This window comes from Rhinoderma darwinii, chromosome 2 (assembly GCF_050947455.1).
Source record: "Rhinoderma darwinii isolate aRhiDar2 chromosome 2, aRhiDar2.hap1, whole genome shotgun sequence".
Lineage (NCBI taxonomy): Eukaryota > Metazoa > Chordata > Amphibia > Anura > Rhinodermatidae > Rhinoderma > Rhinoderma darwinii.
In genome coordinates, this window is record NC_134688.1 from 455270916 (window position 1) to 455294227 (window position 23312).

Genomic DNA, 23312 nt, shown 5'->3' on the forward strand with positions numbered 1-23312 from the left:
TGACTGGTCACTGATTGGTCAGCGTCATACACGTAAACACGCCCAGTTAAAAACACAATACACGCCCAGTTGGACAGAACGAAAAAAAAACGCCCAGTTGTCCATTTCAAACCTAATTTGCATATATATATATATATATATATAAAATAGCTCATAACTTGGCCAAAAATGAACGTTTTTTTTTAAAGAAAAACGTTACTGTTATCTACATTGCAGCGCCGATCACATGCAATAGGAGATAGGGATTTGATAATCTGGTGACAGAGCCTCTTTAAGAACATTAGTTGTTCCTTAAAGGGTTATTCACATCTATTGTTATAGAATATCACTATAACTTTATGATGAGTGGGGTCCGACCTCTACAACCCCCACAGATCCAGAGAAGGAAGGGATTGGCGATCACAACCACCCTGTGTGCCGGGAGCCGCACCACCAGTCATCCAAGTGAATGGGGCTGTGTTATAGTTCCATGCACAGCGGGTGGCCGTGAGCAAACTGCCATCTTTACTAATGGTTGGAGAACCCCTTTAATTGGGAAGAGATCATGGAGTAAATAGTGTAAAATGTTCCCTCTCTTGGAAGCAGTACCAAAGAAAAGTCAGATTTTACTGTTCATATCATATTCACTTTGTTTCTAGCTGTTAAGTGATAATATTATTCCAGCGCTTGTTCCTGGCACGGGGGTTGTCAGATAATTTGGCTCCGGTCGTATCATATGTAGGATAGAATTATTTTATTTTGGCAACCTTAATTCTTCATTCAGCTGCACGGAGGATCGCTACTTTCAAGTCAACTGTTACCCACTTCTCTGAGGTATAATGGCCACGAGTTGTGTGCACGGACGCTGTACGGAGACACGCAATGTTCCTGAATCTCTGTACTACGGAGGCAAAGGCACTCTGTGTCGCAATATAATATTCAGAACGGCGCCATATTACAGAAGTGTTCTCCCCCAGAAGCAACGCATCCCCTAGACTATGCCGCAATATGTCCCTTTTGGTAGCACAGGGACAAAAAACCCCGGTCGTGTGCATTAGGCCATAGACATGAGAGGTTTCATGACAACGGGCACATAAGGTTATTCTAAAGGATTCTGGACCTATTGCAATAAAAAGGCAAAAGGACGGGCAAGTAGAGGAAACCCAATATATATATGTAGATTTCTGGATGGCTGGTTAACGTTGAGAATTCAGGGACAGTAAAAATGATACAATAAAGGGAACAAAGGCCACATTTTCTAGAAGCCCCCCCCCACAATAAGAAGAGAGAAGCGACCTCTGTGTGCTCGCGGTCAGCCGCTTCAGTTCATCATGTCCCGGATTGATCAGATGAATAAGCTTGTGAAGAGTCAAGGACCAGATTGTTCCCTGTAACTGAGAGAACATAGCGAGATAGAAAATATAGAAAGTGAACGGTAAGGCCCCATGCACACGACCGTATTTGTCATCCGTAATTACGGACCCATTCATTTCCACACCTTTCCGTATTTTTACAGATGACAAATACATAGAAGTCTATGGGCGTTTCCGTAATTACGGACGGCTACGGAGGTCAATGCATAGCCGTCCGTAATTTTGGAAGAGTTGCTATGAGACACCAGGTGATTGCCCAAGATTCCTCCCAGGTTTTTTAGCGCATTACAGATGCACTACGGACCATATTTACCGACACCCTTCCGTATATGCGGATGACTATAAATGACTATCCGTATTTACGGACAGTATTTACGGATGGATGACAAATACAGTTCTAAGGCCCCATGCACACAACCGTAGAATTTGTCCGTAATTGTGGTCCGCAATTACGGACCAATTCCCTTCTATTGACCGCAGACACCTTCCCGTAATTTTTGCGGGAAGGTGGCCGGGCCGTAGAAAGCCTCCGCAAAAGATAGGACATGTCCTATTTTTTGCTTTTTACGGTGTTACTTTTAATGGGAGCACGGGCCGAAAACGTGGGTGGCTGTCCGCTGCTGTGGGCAGTGGCCGCAATCACAGGCACGGCCGTGCGCATGAGGCCTAAGTGAGCGACATTTTGTAATGCGGCATTAATCTTCACCTTTTGTTGTTTTGAGATCCAAAATTCTGTGCGGATTAATAATGTGTCTCTATATCAGATTTTTTTCTAATACAGAGCGCCAAATCCCCTGCCAAGACAGATTTAAAAGATAAAATACTGGTTACCTGCAGTCACCACTAGAGGGAGCTTACTGCATACTGTACTACAACTGAACTCAATAATAAATCTGTCTGCAGTAAACTCCCCCCAGTGGTGGCCGCAGGCAGAAACAAATTATCTATGCATAGGATTTAGCGCTCCGTATCAGAAAAAAGGATCCCTGGCCACTACAAAGATATATTGAAAAATGTATCAGCGCAGAACTTTGAATCTATTTAAAGGTGATGGATTATAATATTTTCTGCATTATTGGACAAGAATAGAAAAATTATTAAAAAAAAAAAAGCTACTTGTAAAGGTAGAAAACCTCAAGGGAGACAGCCGCCAAATACTAAATATACTACTATAATTATTTTGTTTTTTCTGCAGGACAAGTTGTAGTTTTCAATGGCAGCAATGTAATGTACTGGGAAACGTTGAAAAAATATTTTGTAGGGTGGAATGGAAAAAAAACCCCAGCATATTCCCCGTTGTTTCTTAGGTTTTGTTTTTACAGCATTAACCCTTCAGTAAACATGACGTTAACTTTATTCTACCGATCAAAAGGATTACGGAGATAGCAAATTTATCTTGTTATTTTTAGGTTTTACAAAATCAAAACATTTTGTTAAAAAAAAATAAAAAAATGTTTTTGGGGGATTTGCTATATTCTGAGAGCAAGAACAATTGAGCGGTATGAGGGCTAATTTTTTGCTGGACAGGCTGTAGATTTTTATTGGTACCATTCTTGAGGTACATACGAACGTCTGATCAATTTTTATTCCATTTTTTGTGGGAGACAGGGCAAAAAAAAAATAAAATGAATTCTAGCGTTTTTATTTTACGGCGTTCAGCCACGCAGGTTAAATATTATTATATTGCAATAGACTTTTACAGACACCGTGATACCAATTCTGGGTTTATATTATGTTTTGTATATTTCTTTTGGAGAAAATGAGGAAAGGGTTTTACTACGAGCACAAAGCTGGCAGACCTGGGGGCCTTCATAATGGAACTGTTTTTTTACTCTTTTATTAGTCCCCTAGGGAACTTGAATCAGTGATCATTGGATCGCTTGCAAGATATACTGCAATACTAATGTATTGCAGTATAACGTGATTTTCACAGGCACCCTGCCTCCGGCAGGGCTTAATAGTAGCATATAGATGGCAGAAATGTGGGTTTCCATTAGGCCCCAGACTGCCATAACAACCATCGGCACCACTCGATCATGTCGCTGGGGTGCGATGGGCTACCGAGAGGGGGCAGTCCCCTCTTTCAATGCAGTGGTCGCATGTAAGCGGTTAAACAGCTGGGATTATAGTAATCCCTGATCGATCCTAGCTGCTAGAACAGGGTGTCAGCTGTAATTTACAGCTGACACCCGCAGCATAAGAAGCAGGCTCAGCCCGTGAGCCCTCTTCATACAACCACCCTCTCCTTACTATGTACAAACACTGTTTGTGGTCGTAAAGGGGTTAATAATTTCCTACACTTTGATATCTTTCAGTACTATGTTGAAATCAAATGCCGGACCATCAGAATCCCAGAACGTTGGACTATAGGAATTTTAGCATGCCTTGTTTATTATGAACGCATAGCAAAGCCGCAAACCAGCGTTTCAGCGACTCACTAGATGGAGTGCAAACTTTCTTGAATAAAAACCTTAAGAAAAATTAACCAGTAGTTTTTTTTTTTGTACTCTGAAGGGATAACAAAAAAAAAAAAACACGCAATCGTAAATCATGTTTGCCATAACTTCTATGAGCCATGGCTACGATAAAGGGAGACTGGAATCGGTCAATGACTGGATGAAACACTCCAATGATCCCCTCTCACTGACACAGAAAACATATTGAATCCTCTGTAAGCCATTTATATATATTCAGAATTCTTCAGAAGTTTTTGATGTCAGATTCCACCCAATATTTCATTCCTCCATGAGATAAGTCGTCATCTAGAGGAGGAATGTCAGCAAGGAAGGGCTGAACACTTCACGGTATCTTCTCCGTCCATCACCCGAGGTGCAAGATAAATGAAGTGTTCAGGGACTGGGAGTGGATGAGAAAAATGCTGATTGACCGGGCGACCTCAGCAGGGCCGCAGATCTGGAGTTTGCACTGACTGAGTGAGCCGATTGGCAAAGTTTTTCAAGTTGATGCGTGGGACTGAAACAATCCGCAATGTTCCGAGAGTGTTCCAGCTGGACAATGAATGGACACTAATTGGCTTTAATCTAAACATAAGTCGTTCTGTCCTAGAATCAGGATAAAGATTTGGCAGCTGCAGCATCAATGAGAGGGAATTCCAAACAAAATAAAAAATAAAGTCTATAGAAAAATAATACGTGCAAGAAAACGGAGAACTGGAATAAAAATAGGTTATTCCCCCTGCATTCCAGCACACGGCTCTTACCGGCAATGTTTATTTTCGTTTCCATTTTCTTGTCTTTCGAAACCGCGTCATTCTCCGCCATTCGGAAAGCCATATTGCTCAGTAGAGAGGCCGCGCAGAGGTGGTGGGGCAGCCAAGATTTAGGGAACGATTTAAGATCCATCCCAGATGTTTCCGAGTTCATGCTTAATTGACCTTCCAAGAGAGGTTTGCTTGACCACTGTAACAGAGCAGAGCCGTCACAATCATATTACAGCCACGTCAACACTTCATTTGAGACCTACCCTAGAAGTGGAGTCGTTTTAGGGGGTGCAGAGATAACTGTTGAACCTGGACCCGTATTATAAAGGTCACATTGTAGGTAAGGGCCCTGTTATAGATTTTGCATTGGGGTGCAGGAGCTTCAGGTTACGCCTCTGTATGGACAGAACTCTAATAATGAGTAAGGAAAACGGACCTGTCCTGAGAGACACTGGCGCATCTTCTGCCACCTCTCTTCACTTGGCATCATTCGGGACATGTGCTCAGCCAGTATATGAGAAGATGATGGACCAGACTGCAGCATCTTGCCATGTAGGTTATCAACAGCGACTATAAGCGACTGCAGGCTGAATGAGAAACATAAAAAGACATTAGTTAGGAATTAACATTTACAACTTAAAAGCAGATAAGTCAGCTTCATGGTCACCTACCCCTACAACAAGAATGCACCTCCAACCTAGGGCTGGACAATTCATCAAAAAATAATCGAAATTCAGCGCAATTAAAATAGACGTCATCTTGCGGATTTTGCTTTTATCAATTCTTTTCTCCCGATTTAAACTGTATCTGCATCTTAAGGACGCAGATACAGTTGAATCCAATGATCGAGCATGGGACCGTAATGTCCCTGCTCTACCATTCACTATTTATCGCTGGACGCGAAACAGTGACATCATCGTGCGTGCCTGCGCCGAGCTGCTCAGAACAGAGGAGCAGACGTGAGTATGTATATTATTATTTTTATCAGGCACTATTGGGGGCAGCTGAGGTGGCATTATACAGCGTGGGGGCAGCTATGGGGGACTTTATACTGTGTGAGGGCAGAAATATGGGCATTATATTGCGTGGAAGTCTGATATAGGGGCATTATACTGTGTAGAGGCAGCTATGGGGGAATTATACTGTGTGGAGGGCAGCTATGGGGCAGTTATGGGGGCATTCTACTGTGTGGAGGGCAGTTATGGGGGCATTATACTGTGTGGAGGACAGTTATGGCGGCATTATACTGTGCGGAGGACAGTTATGGCGGCATTATACTGTGTGGGGTGCAGTTATGGGGGCATTATACTGTGTGGGGGACAGTTATGGGGCATTATACTGTGCGGAGGACAGTTATGGGGGCAATATACTGTGTGGAGGACAGTTATGGGGGCATTATAATGTGCGGAGGACAGTTATGGGGGCATTATACTGTGTGGGGTGCAGTTATGGGGGCATTATACTGTGTGGGGGACAGTTATGGGGCATTATACTGTGTGGGGTGCAGTTATGGGGGCATTATACTTGTAGGGTGCAGTTATGGGGGCATTATACTGTGTGGGGTGCAGCTATGGGGCAGTTATGGGGGCATTATACTGTGTGGAGGACAATTTTGCAGGCATTATACGGTGTGGAGGACAATTTTGCAGGTATTGTACTGTGTGGGGTGCAGTTATGGGGGCATTGTACTGTGTGGAGGACAGTTATGGGGGGATTATACTGTATGGGGTGCAGCTTTGGGGGCATTATACTGTGTGGAGGGCAATTTTGCAGGCATTCTACTGTGTGGAGGACAGTTATGGGGGGGGGATTATACTGGGTGGGGTGCAGCTATGGGGGCATTATACTGTGTGAGGGTAGTTATGGGGGGCATTATATTGTGTGGAGGGCATTATACTGTGTGGGGGCAGCTATAGTGGCATTATACTGTCCGGAGGCAGCTATAAGGGGCATTATACCGTGTGGGGAGAACTATGGGGACAATATACTGTGTGGGAGAGTGTCAGGGGATATATTTTATATACAGTAGTATACAGCAGACTCAGGGGATAAATATTCAATGGCGTAGCGTGCAACTAAGGGGCGTGGTCTAAATAATTGTTCAATAATCGTAATCGAGGTTACATGTTCAATTAATCGTGGTGTTGATTTAGGTCATAACTCCAACGCTTGGACTTATAATTTATTGTGTGACATTGAATTTTTCACATCCAGCAAATCAGTATTTAGGAAATACTTAACTGGAGCTGTCAGCTCCCCTGTGTGGTGTAGTATAGAGGATCTGTCAGCTCTCCTGTGTGGTGTAGTATAGAGGAGCTGTCAGCCCCCCTGTGCGGTGTAGTATAGAGGAGCTGTCAGTTCCCCTGTGTGGTGTAGTATAGAGGAGCGGTCAGCTCTCCTGTGTGGTGTAGTATAGAGGAGCTGTCAGCTCTCCTGTGTGGTGTAGTATAGAGGATCTGTCAGCTCTCCTGTGTGGTGTAGTATAGAGGAGCTGTCAGCTCCCCTGTGTGGTGTAGTATAGAGGATCTGTCAGCCCCCCTGTGCGGTGTAGTATAGAGGAGCTGTCAGTTCCCCTGTGTGGTGTAGTATAGAGGATCTGTCAGCTCTCGTGTGGTGTAGTATAGGGGATCTGTCAGCTCTCCTGTGTGGTGTAGTATAGAGGAGCTGTCAGCTCTCCTGTGTGGTGTAGTATAGAGGATCTGTCAGCTCTCCTGTGTGGTGTAGTATAGAGGAGCTGTCAGCTCTCCTGTGTGGTGTAGTATAGAGGAGCTGTCAGCCCCCCTGTGCGGTGTAGTATAGAGGAGCTGTCAGCTCTCCTGTGTGGTGTAGTATAGAGGAGCTGTCAGCTCTCCTGTGTGGTGTAGTATAGAGGATCTGTCAGTTCCCCTGTGTGGTGTAGTATAGAGGAGCTGTCAGCTCTCCTGTGTGGTGTAGTATAGAGGAGCTGTCAGTTCTCCTGTGTGGTGTAGTATAGAGGAGCTGTCAGCTCTCCTGTGTGGTGTAGTATAGAGGAGCTGTCAGCTCTCCTGTGTGGTGTAGTATAGAGGATCTGTCAGTTCCCCTGTGTGGTGTAGTATAGAGGAGCTGTCAGCTCTCCTGTATGGTGTGGTGTAGTATAGAGGATCTGTCAGCTCTCCTGTATGGTGTAGTATAGAGGAGCTGTCAGCTCTCCTGTGTGGTGTAGTATAGAGGATCTGTCAGCTCTCCTGTGTGGTGTAGTATAGAGGAGCTGTCAGCCCCCCTGTGCGGTGTAGTATAGAGGAGCTGTCAGTTCCCCTGTGTGGTGTAGTATAGAGGATCTGTCAGCTCTCGTGTGGTGTAGTATAGGGGATCTGTCAGCTCTCCTGTGTGGTGTAGTATAGAGGAGCTGTCAGCTCTCCTGTGTGGTGTAGTATAGAGGAGCTGTCAGTTCTCCTGTGTGGTGTAGTATAGAGGAGCTGTCAGCTCTCCTGTGTGGTGTAGTATAGAGGAGCTGTCAGCTCTCCTGTGTGGTGTAGTATAGAGGATCTGTCAGTTCCCCTGTGTGGTGTAGTATAGAGGAGCTGTCAGCTCTCCTGTATGGTGTGGTGTAGTATAGAGGATCTGTCAGCTCTCCTGTATGGTGTAGTATAGAGGAGCTGTCAGCTCTCCTGTGTGGTGTAGTATAGAGGATCTGTCAGCTCTCCTGTGTGGTGTAGTATAGAGGATCTGTCAGCTCTCCTGTGTGGTGTAGTATAGAGGAGCTGTCAGTTCTCCTGTGTGGTGTAGTATAGAGGAGCTGTCAGCTCTCCTGTGTGGTGTAGTATAGAGGATCTGTCAGTTCCCCTGTGTGGTGTAGTATAGAGGAGCTGTCAGCTCTCCTGTATGGTGTGGTGTAGTATAGAGGATCTGTCAGCTCTCCTGTATGGTGTAGTATAGAGGAGCTGTCAGCTCTCCTGTGTGGTGTAGTATAGAGGATCTGTCAGCTCTCCTGTGTGGTGTAGTATAGAGGAGCTGTCAGCCCCCCTGTGCGGTGTAGTATAGAGGAGCTGTCAGTTCCCCTGTGTGGTGTAGTATAGAGGATCTGTCAGCTCTCGTGTGGTGTAGTATAGGGGATCTGTCAGCTCTCCTGTGTGGTGTAGTATAGAGGAGCTGTCAGCTCTCCTGTGTGGTGTAGTATAGAGGAGCTGTCAGTTCTCCTGTGTGGTGTAGTATAGAGGAGCTGTCAGCTCTCCTGTGTGGTGTAGTATAGAGGAGCTGTCAGCTCTCCTGTGTGGTGTAGTATAGAGGATCTGTCAGTTCCCCTGTGTGGTGTAGTATAGAGGAGCTGTCAGCTCTCCTGTATGGTGTGGTGTAGTATAGAGGATCTGTCAGCTCTCCTGTATGGTGTAGTATAGAGGAGCTGTCAGCTCTCCTGTGTGGTGTAGTATAGAGGATCTGTCAGCTCTCCTGTGTGGTGTAGTATAGAGGATCTGTCAGCTCTCCTGTGTGGTGTAGTATAGAGGAGCTGTCAGTTCTCCTGTGTGGTGTAGTATAGAGGAGCTGTCAGCTCTCCTGTGTGGTGTAGTATAGAGGAGCTGTCAGCTCTCCTGTGTGGTGTAGTATAGAGGAGCTGTCAGCTCTCCTGTGTGGTGTAGTATAGAGGATCTGTCAGTTCCCCTGTGTGGTGTAGTATAGAGGAGCTGTCAGCTCTCCTGTATGGTGTGGTGTAGTATAGAGGATCTGTCAGCTCTCCTGTATGGTGTAGTATAGAGGAGCTGTCAGCTCTCCTGTGTGGTATAGTATAGAGGACCTATCAGCTCTCCTGTGTGGTGTAGTATAGAGGAGCTGTCAGCTCTCCTGTGTGGTGTAGTATAGAGGATCTGTCAGTTCTCCGGTGTGGTGTAGTATAGAGGATCTGTCAGCTCTCCTGTGTGGTGTAGTATAGAGGAGCTGTCAGCTCCCCTGTGTGGTGTAGTATAGAGGAGCTGTCAGCTCCCCTGTGTGGTGTAGTATAGAGGAGCTGTCAGCTCCCCTGTGTGGTGTAGTATAGAGGAGCTGTCAGCTCCCCTGTGTGGTGTGGTGTGTAGTGTAGTGTACAGGATCTGTCCACTCTCCTGCAGTCATACTCATATCTATCTGTCCCCTATTTCTTCCTTACATTTGGTAGGTTAACAAGAGGTAGAACTTTTGACAAATAAAATTCTGACATCAGATTGGTTACTATGGGCAACTACTCCCCTTTTTCTTTGCACTACTTTGATAAATCTCTCCCCATTAAGCAGTCAACCAAGACATAAGCTTTACCTCTGAACAGTCAGGTGGGACGTCTCAATCTGATCTTTCACCCATTGGGCAGAGCGATTCAAGAACGTGCTTCCGTGGGGTATATTGTGGAACTGGTGGACAAGTGAATTTAGTCCTGACATCCACGTGTGCTTCAACTTTAACAATAATTTTTCTAATAGGAATAAGAATCGTGATTGGTTTATTCACACATGAAACGTTACATTAAAACAAAATACCTTTATATTAATACTATTAAGTCCTATATACAATTGGAGGTTTTTGTGACATTTTAGCTGCTGCTAAAAAAAAATCAGACACAAAGTTGCAGAATTTTTCAACATTAATTATAAGGCCAAAAGTATGTGGACACCTGACCATCACACCTGTTGGACATCTTATTTCAAAAGCATGGGTGTCAATATGGAGTTTGGCGCCTTTGCGGCTATACCAGTCTCCACTTTCCACAAGATTTTGGATTGTGTCTGTGGACATTTTTGCCCATTCAGACAAAAAAAACAACCTTTGTGATGCCAGACACTGATGTTGGTGGAGAGGGTCTGGCTTGCAATCTCCGTTCTAGCTCATCCCAAAGATGTTGGATGGGGTTGGGATTAGGGCTCTGCGCAGGGCCGTCAAGTTCTTCCACACCAAACTCGTCACCCCATGGTCTTTATGGAAAAGAAAAGGGGTGAACCACAAACTGTTCCCACAAAATTGGAAGCATACCATTCTGTAAAATATTTTTGCATGCTGTAGCATTACTCTTCACTGAAAATAAGGAAATAAACCCTGAAAAACAGCCCCAGACCATTATCCCTCCTCCAGCAGCTTTTACAGTAGTCACTATGTGTTCTGGTAGATAGCTTACTCTTTACATTCACCAAGTTCATCCATCAGACTGCCAGATAGTGAGACGTGATCCAACACTTTAGAGAACACGCTGCTCCAGAGTCCAGTGAGGACGTGCTTTACATCAGTTCAGCAGACTCTTGGCATTGTGCATAAATATGTGCAGCGGCCATGGAAACCCAATGTGTGAAGCTTCGGACGCACAGTTCTTGTGCTGATGTCACTTTTAGAGGCAGTGTGGAGCTTTGAAGCGATAGAACAGAGGATAGGAGATTTTTACACGCCATGTGCTTTAGTACTCGTCAGCCCCTTCTAGACGCTTCCTCTTCACAACAATAGCACGTACAGGTGACCGGGGCAGATCTAGCAGATCAGAAATTTCACACACTAACGTGAGGCACAGGTGGCATCCTATGACAGTGCCACATTTCAAGTCACTGAGCTCTTCAGTACGACCCATACAGTTTATGGAGATGGATATGGCTGTGTGTTTGATTTTAATGCGCCAATTTGCAATAGGCGTGACTGAAACACCTGAACTGAATAATTAGGGAGGGGTGTCCACATACTTTTGGCCATACAGTGAATAAAGATTTTGGACCAGCATATGATTCAAGGCATAAGTCTTGGTTTAGGTGAACCTATTACTTTAGTCAGTCATGTTAATCCTGGTCCATGAATCCTATCCTATTGGACTGGGTTCACAGTGTGGTCAAAACGCGTTTTGTTGTGGTCACAGCACAAAAAAGCATTTTGACTGCACCATGTGAACCCAGCCTAACAAAAAATTAAATGCAGGCATTAAGCACAAGTGGTACCTGATAAATGGGTGATGTCGGAGGGCTGGGCACAGAGCTGGAAAATAGTGAGGAGCAGGTCTTCCGCAGACGGCATCTGCAAGCAGTCTTTTACAGAGCTGAAGAAGTTGTAAGCCACATCACAGATGAAGGACACAGACTGCTCAATATCACCGGCCTCAGACAGGTCCTTGGCTTTGGTCAAAGCGCAGTGAAGTTTATCTATAATCTTCTCTACGTAGACCTCTGCGATCAAAGACTCTATGAGGAAGCACAAAAAATAATTACAATTACATATCTCACCATCATATTAATGCAGGATTGACAATTCAAATATTTAGCAAAATTCATTAGAAAAAAGGGTCAGGTTAATTTCCCAGAAACAGCTCCACTTGTTCATTGCCTATCTGGTATTTAAGTGAATTGAGCTGAGCTGCAATACCAGATACAGCCCAGCGTGGTGCTGCTTCTCAAAAAAAATCCTTTGATCCATTAGCCCATAAGTGTCTTTACGACAGCCAGTGGCCACATGATCGCCAGGATAACAGTCAGATGACAGAGCTGTTCGGTCTAACTATACCAAGCACATCTCTGATTATGAGACAAATAAAAAAGGGCTAGCAATAGAAAAAAAAAAAAAAGTCATCATGAACTGGTGAAAAAAACCCTGATAACCCCCATCCCACTAACCAGTCCAAATCCCTAGCCTCAATGCAATTCCCATAACTAGGCCGTGTTAGATATCGAAATAAGCAGACATATGAATTCTAGTTTAGGATTTCTCTATGCGATAAAAAATATTTGCTTAAACTCAAAATATTAGGCACTGTTCACACCTCTGAAGGCTTGGTTAGGCGCCACGGTCACAGATTACGTTGTTTTTGACAGACAAAATAGCACAGCATACGACATTTTATTTGGCAAAATGACAGACGCCATGACGGAAACCAATAAAGCCAATGGGTTCCGCCAAACGCTGTTGGGTCCTGTCATGTGACGGATATAACAGCTCCAGAGTTTTGTTGTTCTGCTCCTATGATGGAGCAGAACAGAAAACCTGAACGCAGATGTGAACAGAGCCTCACTACATCACAAACCAAAAGCCCAATAAGGTAAAAAAAAAATACAAAAATCAAATACACTATAAAAGTGTAGAAATAGAATTGAATGCCCTGTTGCAAAAAATAAATAAAAAAAAGGAAGATGCAAAAATCACTTTTATCACATAAAAGTTATGTCTGTTTACCCAGCAGAAGTGGAAAATCACTGATAATCTTTGGATCATAAAGACCAAAAATATATGCGGTATTAAAGGAGATCTGTCACCTCTCCTGACATGTCTGTTTTAAAAAAAATACTTCTATTTCCCATGAAATAACAATTCTAGAAAAAGTTCTCTTAGAAATCTGCATTGTGCCGCTCCTCTGTTATTACTCGTCAAAGGGGCGTGTTCCTACATAGTCTCACTCAGTCAGCACTGATTGGACAGTGTCAGTCTGTGTAAGGACACACCCCCTTCTGGTAACACCCAGTTGTCAATTTATTCATAAATTTCTCAGAGGAATAACAAAGGAACGGTACAGCGTAGAATTCTAAGAAAAGATGCTCTAGAACTCTTATTTCATGGGGATTCAAGTATTTACTAAAATAGACATGTCAGGAGAGGTGACAGGTTCTCTTTAAGTAAATGTAAGTAGCAGGTGGACCTCTGAAAAGATTCTGTCCGAGACCAGACGCTGGTTGTAGTGTCTCCACAGCAACCCATGGCAAATGTGACTCTTGCCAAAATATCCTACTCTCATGATGATCTCTCATACAAGCATGTGAAATGAGATCGACCACATTCATATATTATATATATAAAATATACAATGGGATAGGAACATATTTCAGCAATGTTGAGGACCTGGAACTCCGTAGTGTAAGGGGTACCACTCACCATTTCTAACATGCTCCGAGAGAACCAGGCTTAGCAGAGCCCACTTATCGCTGCAGTGCGGCTCTTCTGGTCTGGTCCGGTCTATTAACCCTGTGCTGCACAGATCACTTGCTAGAGAGATCAGCTTATCACCGAGAATATCGCCTTTCAGCCAGTCACAAATCAGAGAATGCTTCACAGGATCTGAACAAGCCTGAAGGAAAAAGATAGAAAAAGCTGAAATAAAGATGGTTTTCCTATTAAATGAATGAGTATTTTCCTCATAAAAAAGGCCCAGCAGTAAATAGAAGTCCTTGTAGTTGTCATCAAGTTTCTTCATTATGGGAAAGTCGGGTGACAACCAATGTGGTAACTATTAAAAAAGTTGTCTTATCAGGAAAACCCCTGTCCATTCACCCTGGTAGGGCACACGGACATCATAGAGAGGCTTCTCGGACTCTACGAACTATTGTGGAAGGCCACTAACATGCAGCAGATCTTGCAGACTCGGCAAATTCATGTTTTACATGGCCGGCCATTCATCTGAATTGTTGCCATGTAATACTGCATGTATCCTTCAGTGGTTGCTGCAGGGGAAAATAATCAGCCGGCGGCAAATTCCCCTCTGTCTGTAATGAGACAAACACTAAAGATTGGATTTCTACATAACTGAACCTGGGAGTGTGGACTGCGACATTCAACAAAAAGAATAATATAAAACACTTTCTAAAGAAATAATGAATAAAATGAGAACAAATGACATACCTTCTGAATGATGTAGAGGAAAACGTGCCACTGAAATTCCATCTGGAAGAGAGATCATGAGGGAATGAAGACGCTACAGAACGTATCATTTTACCATTACAGATATTGAGCCTGTCAATCACTCATAATCCTACAGCTGGCCATACACAGGAGACAAACACAGGCAAAATGGCACGTTTCGCCAGGGGGAAGCTTTGGCGAAACGCGCGGCGGTGTATGTGGGTCTGGTCATTCTCTGGCGCCGGTAATCTTTTCCATTTCTTTCATTGTACTATGTATGCATTTCCCGCTTAGGGTTGATTATATGTATCTGTTTAGCACATTATGCATTTGTACCGGTGTACCGTGATATTTGGATTATCTATGTCCATCACGATTTACCTGTGCTGGGAAGCATTAACACTACATCATTGTATGTCTTACATGAAGGACCGTTTCTTGTAGCCATTTCACCTGCCGTGCCTTCTTCTTTCTCTCTCTTTTTCTGTGAAGGTTGTACGCTCTATTTTATCATATTTTTGTATTTTTTATCTTGTTGATTAATAAAGTTGTATTTGATTTTTATGCTTAAAGATCGCGTTGTCCCTCAGTTGGCTTTCTTTGACACGAGCCATTTATATATACATGGGATCCCAATAAGGAGACATATTAGAAAGTTGTAGAACTTCTCATATATATAGTAATCAAACTTGGAAAACCCCTTTAAGGCTGGGCTCCCACGGGTCAGATACGCTGCGTAAAAGTACACAGCATATTCGACCTAGAACCTGCAGGGAATTACGCCCGAAACCCCGTACCAAATGGTGGTGCAGTTTTTCCGACTGAATCTCCGCTACGGAAAACAGTATTTGGAAAAAAGAAAAATAGCGAATACCCCCCCCCCCCCCCCCAACAATTGTCATAGTGACGTGTCCCTCTGTTCTCCGTGCAGTTTGGCCACGTGGGATGACGCTGCAGCCTATGTGATCACTGTAGCGGTCATTGGGCGCAGAGGTCAGATGGGATGAAACTGAATCCCAGGAGTCTGGCCTGGAAGGAGGAGAACAGAGGAATGCTACGCTATGACAACGGCCGCGGGTACATGTTCCATATTTGTATACATTTTTTATTTTTAGGTTTTTAAAAAGTTGTTTTTTTCTGATTTGCATTTTTTTGTGCCAAAATTGCAGCGTTTCAACCGCAAAAGTCACAATATTTTCTATTTGTTGCAGGTTTTAACGCCCCATTAAATTCAATGCGGAAAACTCGCAACAGAAGAGCAACGAATCCGCAGCATAAATTGACATGCTGCAGATAAATCCGCACCGCGGGTCAATTTATGAAAGTTTTCGCCGATTTTTTTCTGCAGTGTGTGCATGAGATTTCATCAAATGCCCTCCACTTTGCTGCTACTGCAAACGCTGCGGAATCTCTGCACAGAATCCCACTGCAGAAACTCTGCAGCATTTACGCTCTGTGGAAACCCGGCCTAAGTCTATGGGCACTTACTCTTCAAAGAAAACTATGTTGTAGCGAGGAGACGAGAAAACGTGACATGTGATCCGGAGTTCTGCCGCCTTATCAGATCTTCTGTTGAGTTCGAGTTAAATTTTGCATTCACTAATCTACATTATGACATCTTGAAAAAGAAGCTCTTACAAGACAGAATATCCATTTTACAGATGTAGTTTGAATATCGATTACCTTTACTAATCCATCCAAAAGAAGTTCTCTCTCCAAAGGTTCGGGACAACATATCAGAACACTATACAGGAGGTCTACTAAGAAGTCAGCGTCTTCTCGGGTGCCTTCTTGCAGCCAAACGGTTAATTTCTGATGCAAGAACTGCACAGCTGGATTTCCAGGATTCAGCCTTGCATCGTCCCCGGATTGTTCTAAGAGCACGTGAAATACTCTTACAGAGGAGAAAGTACTAAGGAGAGCAGCCAGAAACTTCAGGTGCCGGTTAGACCCTTGTTCGGCAATGTACGCCATGCTCAGCTCCGCCAGCTTACAAACCAAGTCCTGAAGACGCTTGTGTCGAAGGTCAGTCAATGCTTGGTCTCCTTCATCCTTTGTAAGGGAGGCCGGAGCGGTCGGAGGATCTACAGGTGGAGTCTCCAGCTGAACACCATCTTTCGCATGGTCTTCTTCATCTGTAAATCTAATCTTGGCTTTTTTCTTTTTAGTTGCCTTCAGAGAACAATTTGGGTTCTGCATGACTTTTAGAAATCCTGAAACTCCAGCCAGTTCCCGCTCTGCGGCTTCTGTAACATCCACGTGAGTGACACAGACCTGCTCCAAGCTCTCCCAAAAGGACGACAACACGGCAGAATAAGTTTTGGAAAAGTCTTCTCCCAGTTCTTGACTTTTTGCTTTCTTCTCCCAAGAATGAACGGTCTCCTCTACTTGGCCGAACAGCGGACTGCTCTGTAGTTTGGGATCTTTTAATGAGGAATCAATAAGAGGGATTAACTAAGGAAGAAAAAAATAAAAATAATCACACACACACACATGTAAACATCCAGGTATTACCATAGACAACAAAAGAAAAGATTACAATATCAACTACAAGAACAGTACTTTATAGGACTACATTAAAAGGGGGCTGTCGGAACACAAAAACAGGCCCCCCAAATGATCCCAAATAGGTCCTGCAGCCAAAAATCCCAGATGGCAAGTCCTCAAATTTCCTACACAGCGTCCGTCAAAATCAATGAACAGAAAATAACATACATGTTCGGCTGAGCTGCATGTCTATAGGGGACTCGGAGGTGACCATTGCTTGGTGGACAGCAATTGCATGTCTATGCCCAGTTATACTCTCACAGCTCGACACAACATGCCTGACATTTCTGCTTCAAATTATTTATTCTGTACGCTACAACTACGACTTCACCACCAGTCTGGTTCGTATACCCACACTGAGTGCCAGGTACAGGACTTTCTGAACTCCAGGTCTACTGCCAACTTTTATTTCCAACGCCAAACAATACATCACCACTTGGCACCAATGTATATATTATACAGAATAAGGTTTCGTCCCAAAAGATTATAATGTCGTCGTCCCCCTACACGTCCACAAATTATGTAATATATACAGATCATTTTACAACTCAGACTTCCATTGACCAAAATATATACTCCATGTAACAACAAGAGCAGCGGCTGCCAGCTGAAACAACATCCCACCCTGGACTCGATAACCTCGAAACACAATGAAATGTAATCCTTGAAACACAATTCCCTCAATACTTTGAATTTATAATCAGATTTATGTATAGCCGCAGAACAATGTTTACTTCTTCCAAATTAACAGCAGGATGTCTGGACTTGCACCGTCTTATTAGACTTCGTGCAATGGAAAAATACTATAGACGACCATTGTGCCTACAAGGAATCGGAATATTGTTATTCCATTTCCACGGATAAAACCTGCGCATCTAGTGTCCTATAAAGCAGCACATAAACCTCTCCGCTCCGGCGTTCTCCGCCCCTCCAGCATGATTGACAGGCTCCTCACTACAAGCACCAATAGCAAATCTTACACGTAAAGGAGGCAGAGCTCATAGTGCGGGACAAGCCCCTGAAACCAGTGGCCATCAGTCGATACAAGCCGGGGTTACATGGTTGTGCCGCATCTGCTACAGTGGCAGCCATTTTTTACAGTGTCTATGGGTCCTGCCTAATAAAGGGGGTTCCAATCAGAGAATACCAGTCTATGACGTCCATACAGTACTCAATGGCCCGCTCCGGACACTAATATATGTGCTGTGTGCTTTCAGCAAAAGTGGAACTACGCTTTCAAGAGGACCTCTCACCAGCAGCAGAGGCTGGAATTATATTTAGTGATCAGAATGGATGACAAGGGGAATGGTAACACCAGGTTTTTAATTAATGTTTTCATTTCCAGGAGGAATAACAGAGGGACGCCCTAACACAGAGTTCCAAAATAAGAGTAGTACAAGTATTAACTGAAACCAACATATCTGGAGCGCCGCCAGTTCCTCTATAACGTATATTACTTTGTTGTTATTGGCATGTTGGTCAAATCCTAGTAATCACTAACAGGTTAATAGTAAAGTCCCATACTTGGTCAGTTATGAGTGACTGTCGAATCTTCACATGCTCCTCGCTGTCTCCTATGTTTTCCTGCATGGTAAAGCGCAGACATTCGGTGTAGGCGCACAGTATGGCGCAACATTCGGTGGGGCTGGCAATAGCGCGTTCACTGGACAGGCTGGGAATAGTAAATGGTCACATTAGTTTGATGCTTGGTCCAAGAAAAATGAAAAAGGAACAAAAAGGACAAATTTAATTAAAAAAAATCTGGATTTATTTATTTTTTTTATATTAGGGATTAGAATGATAAATGAAAACAGCAACGAAGGGAAGCAATAAAACATGCAAAAACAAAGACCAACAACGAGACAAAAGGAGATTAAGGTTTAAGATCGGCCACAATGCAGTTGATTGATTGTACGACAGATCGATGGCATGAACAGTCCAACCATCAACGTGCCAAAAAGAACTTGCGGAACTGGGAAAAAAATTAAACATTTTTTTTTATATAAAAAATAAAGAGCCAAGTGACAATTACATGTCCATGATCGGGCAATCACACCATAGACACATAGTTAGCCACGGCCGCCGTCCAACATGGAAAATGCTCGGCAGAAATATCCCAGTTCAGTTGACTTTATCTAATGTGGATGGCCAGCTTAAGATATATTAAAAAAGGAAAAAAATACTATCACAGCTATGAGCTAAATCAAAAAAGAGTTACATTTATTAACAATTTACAGCTAATTACTTATAAGCACAAAAAAAATAAAAAAATAAAAATCGGTGTGAAAATGCCCTGAGGCAGTGATATTGTGGAGGTGCAAAGCGTAGATTGATAGTGCGGATTGTAGGATCGTAACATTGGGGGCAAGTACCAGTTATAGGACCTCTACTCTGGCGTCACCTGCTTTATATAATACATATTAAAAATTTAGCCACCTCCAAAATAATTTGTAATGCTTCTACTGCACTGATTCTCCGTTACAACCGGTGTTTTACTTTAATGCTGCATTCACAATTCTGCTGGACATCATTGGAAATAGTCGAAATTAGGCAAATTCCATTTGTTTTTCCTACAGATTACTGTACAGTGTTAGGCCTCATGCACACGACCGTGCTCGTATTTATGAGCACGGCCGGCCACGGGCAGCCGGCCGTTTTTCCGAGCCGTGCTCCCATTATAAAGTATAGTAGCACGGCCCGTAAAATAAAAAAATAGAACATGTTCTACCTTTTTAACGGCACAGGCACCTTCCCGTGAGAAAACGGGAAGGTACCCGTGGCCAACAGAAGTCTATGGGCCCGTTATTTCGGGTCGTAATTACGACCCGTAATAACGGGTGTTTTTACGGTCGTGTGCATGAGGCCTTAGATGTAAAGACCAGGAAAAAAAAAACAGCTGGAATCATGGAGACCGCACTATTGAGGTCATATAACCAGTTCAACTTATATGACCTAGTGACAGGTCCTCTTTAAAACCTGCAGAATTATGATTGCAGCTCAGGATCAGTACAACATATTTAAAGAGGCTCTGTCACCAGATTTTGCAGCCCCTATCTGCTATTGCAGCAGATCGGCGCTGCAATGTAGATTACAGTAACGTTTTTATTTTTAAAAAACGAGCATTTTTGGCCAAGTTATGACCATTTTTGTAGTTATGCAAATGAGGCTTGCAAAAGTCCAAGTGGGCGTGTTTAAAGTAAAAGTCCAACTGGGCGTGTATTATGTGCGTACATCGGGGCGTTTTTACTTCTTTTACTAGCTGGGCGTTGTGTATAGAAGTATCATCCACTTCTCTTCAGAACGCCCAGCTTCTGGCAGTGCAGACACAGCCGTGTTCTCGAGAGATCACGCTGTGTCGTCACTCACTTCCTGCCCCAGGTCCTGCATCGTGTCGGCCACATCGGCACCAGAGGCTACAGTTGATTCTGCAGCAGCATCGTCGTTTGCAGGTAAGTCGATGTAGCTACTTACCTGCAAACGCCGATGCTGCTGCAGAATCAACTGTAGCCTCTGGTGCCGGTGTCCTCGCTCGTCTGACACGATGCAGGACCTGTGAGTGACGACACAGCGTGATCTCTCGAGAACACGCTGTGTGTCTGCACTGCCAGAAGCTGGGCGTTGTGAAGAGAAGTGGATGATACTTCTCATCAGAACGCCCAGCTAGTAAAAGTAGTAAACACGCCCCGATGTACACACATAATACACGCCCAGTTGGACTTTTACTGTAAACACGCCCAGTTGTACTTTTGAAAGCCTCATTTGCATAAATACGAAAATGGTCATAACTTGGCCAAAAATGCTCGTTTTTTAAAAATAAAAACGTTACTGTAATCTACATTGCAGCGCCGATCTGCTGCAATAGCAGATAGGGGTTGCAAAATCTGGTGACAGAGCCTCTTTAACTCAATGTGACAGCGCAAGTGTAACCAATTCTCCACCGGCAACTTGGACCGGTCACCCTGATCCCAGGATCATATGGCTTTCAATAGATGTTACGGATCATTCTTATGGTATAGCTAAAAGATAAGCCATGAGAGTTCTGGTGGGAAAAAAACTTCCATTAAGTAGCATTGGGGAATGGCTAATATTGAAAATTGGTTCCTAACATTATGACACGGAGTCAGGTAGCCATTGGCGGACGTAAAAAATGCCCCCTTGTAAGTCACAAATAACATACCCCTGGATTAAAGAGTCAAACAAAGTGTTGTAGAAGTCCATCCGAGGCTGGGTGGTTTCACTGGGGACTTTGCTAATAAACGGTAGCAGATTGGGGAAGATTATGGTGGCCAGCCCTCTTCCTCCCTCTCTTAGCACGGTCCACAGCTTGGGTAAAACTCCCTTTTTGGCATTTACATGATCCCAGCAATTCTGCGTGATAAAGACATGACGGTATAAAAACAAACAAGAGTATTTACATATTACTAGAGAAACATCGATATTGAAGGGTAACTAAACTTTGAAAAAACGTTTGACTTGTTACAGTGACATGTCAGAAGTTTGGATCGGTGGGGTCCAAGCATCGAGACCCTCACCGATTGCTAAAGCGAAGTGGCAGAAGCGCTCGCGTGGGCTCTGTGCTGCTTCGTTTCTAAATTGACTTTCTATTGAGCCCATACACCGTTCCGAGGAAAGGCGATCAGAAACGAAGCAGTACAGCGCCCACCCTAGCGCTTCGTTTTAGCAATCGATGGGGTTCTCGGTGCTCGAACTCACTAGGACGTGTCAAAAGTTTTTTAAATCTTAGTAACACTATAACAGACCATTAAAACGGAATAAATAGAAGAAAATACTTAGGCAGTGTTGTATGACGGACAGCCCGCTCACCTCTATAGTGGTCAGTGTGTACAGAACAGACTCCCAGAGCGCAGGGCACACCACAGCATCACTGTCATCAATACCCAGCAGCACAGCCGGGCACACACGAGGCGCTTCAGTGTTTACCAGAGATGGAAGATGCTGGCAGAGAGCGGAAACCAGCTCAAAGAAAGCCGAGCGAATCTACAGAACAAGAGACATACCTTATATTAGACCATTGAGTGTAACAAATAATATCAGTCGTGACAGAAAATCTCATATACGGCACACGGATACTGATCGCGCGCACATCATCACTGCCTAATGGACTTGGAGTTGAGAGACTGCTCTAAAGTCTAGACAGTCAACAATTGACCGATAAAGACTGCAGACCATCAAATTCTAATACAACTCGGCTGATCTGGTGGTGGAGGGAGATAAGCGGCTCACAGACACCTCATGTCCCCTGACATAAGCAGCGCAGTAGAACATGATAGTTTGACTCCAACCTGATCAGAAGTGGACAAAGACATTGCAATACACTGTTATGCCTATGCAGGTCCTGACTTCTATCTTTGGGGTCATGCACCGACCCCTAAAGTTTTACACTAAAACACAGTGAATCAGTTTTGCCTTGACTGTTCCTTATGGCCGGGTTCACACGGAGTATTTTGCAGGCAGAAAATCTGCCTCAAAATCCCGTTTGGAATTTTGAGGCAGATTTTACTCTGCCTACACGCCGATTATAGCAGCGTTTTTCGCCCGCCGCCATTGAGCGCCGCGGGCAAAAAACGCTGCAAAATACGCTTCTTCTGTCTCCCATTGATGTCAATGGGCGGCCAGAAGCACAAACGCCCGAAGATAGGGCACGCCCCTTCTTTTTCCCGCGAGCCGGTTTTTTCGCTCGCGGGAAAAAACCGCCTCCGCCTCCCATTGAAATCAATGGGAGGCATTTTCGGCAGTTTTTTGGCGCGTTTTCAGACGCGGTTTCCAAAAAACTCAGTGTGAACTTGCCTTTAAAGAGGCTCTGTCACCAGATTTTGCAACCCCTATCTGCTATTGCAGCAGATAGGCGCTGCAATGTAGATTACAGTAACGTTTTTATTTTTAAAAAACGAGCATTTTTGGCCAAGTTATGACCATTTTTGTAGTTATGCAAATGAGGCTTGCAAAAGTCCAAGTGGGTGTGTTTAAAAGTAAAAGTCCAAGTGGGCGTGTATTATGTGCGTACATCGGGGCGTTTTTAATACTTTCACTAGCTGGGCGCTCTGATGAGAAGTAACATCCTCTTCTCTTCAGAACGCCCAGCTTGTGACAGTGCAGATCTGTGACGTCACTCACAGGTCCTGCATCGTGACGGCCACATCGGCACCAGAGGCTACAGTTGATTCTGCAGCAGCAACAGCGTTTGCAGGTAAGTCGATCTTACCTGCAAACGCTGATGCTGCTGCAGAATCAACTGTAGCCTCTGGTGCCGATGTGGCCGTCACGATGCAGGACCTGTGAGTGACGTCACAGATCTGCACTGTCAGAAGCTGGGCGTTCTGAAGAGAAGAGGATGTTACTTCTCTTCACAGCGCCCAGCTAGTAAAAGTATTAAAAACGCCCCGATGTACGCACCTAATACACGCCCACTTGGACTTTTACTTTTAAACACACCCACTTGGACTTTTGCAAGCCTCATTTGCATAATTACAAAAATGGTCATAACTTGGCCAAAAATGCTCGTTTTTTAAAAATAAAAACGTTACTGTAATCTACATTGCAGCGCCTACCTGCTGCAATAGCAGATAGGGGTTGCAAAATCTGGTGACAGAGCCTCTTTAAGGTGTACTTGGATATGC

The 23312-nt window shown here is 44.0% G+C and overlaps 1 protein-coding gene across 1 annotated transcript in view; it reads right to left on the bottom strand.

The window, feature by feature from the left end:
- Positions 1 to 23312, bottom strand: part of LTN1 (listerin E3 ubiquitin protein ligase 1) — a 71717-nt gene that overhangs the window by 31891 nt on the left and 16514 nt on the right. Inside the window, exons 7-18 of the mRNA XM_075851224.1 lie at positions 21499 to 21672; positions 20852 to 21042; positions 18199 to 18346; positions 15811 to 16581; positions 14128 to 14169; positions 13384 to 13576; positions 11466 to 11705; positions 9817 to 9970; positions 5009 to 5159; positions 4573 to 4771; positions 4156 to 4208; positions 1276 to 1373 (exon numbers count right to left, since the gene is read on the bottom strand). Of these exons, the coding sequence (XP_075707339.1) occupies positions 1276 to 1373; positions 4156 to 4208; positions 4573 to 4771; positions 5009 to 5159; positions 9817 to 9970; positions 11466 to 11705; positions 13384 to 13576; positions 14128 to 14169; positions 15811 to 16581; positions 18199 to 18346; positions 20852 to 21042; positions 21499 to 21672 (2414 nt within the window). The remainder of the gene's footprint in view (positions 1 to 1275; positions 1374 to 4155; positions 4209 to 4572; positions 4772 to 5008; positions 5160 to 9816; positions 9971 to 11465; positions 11706 to 13383; positions 13577 to 14127; positions 14170 to 15810; positions 16582 to 18198; positions 18347 to 20851; positions 21043 to 21498; positions 21673 to 23312) is intronic.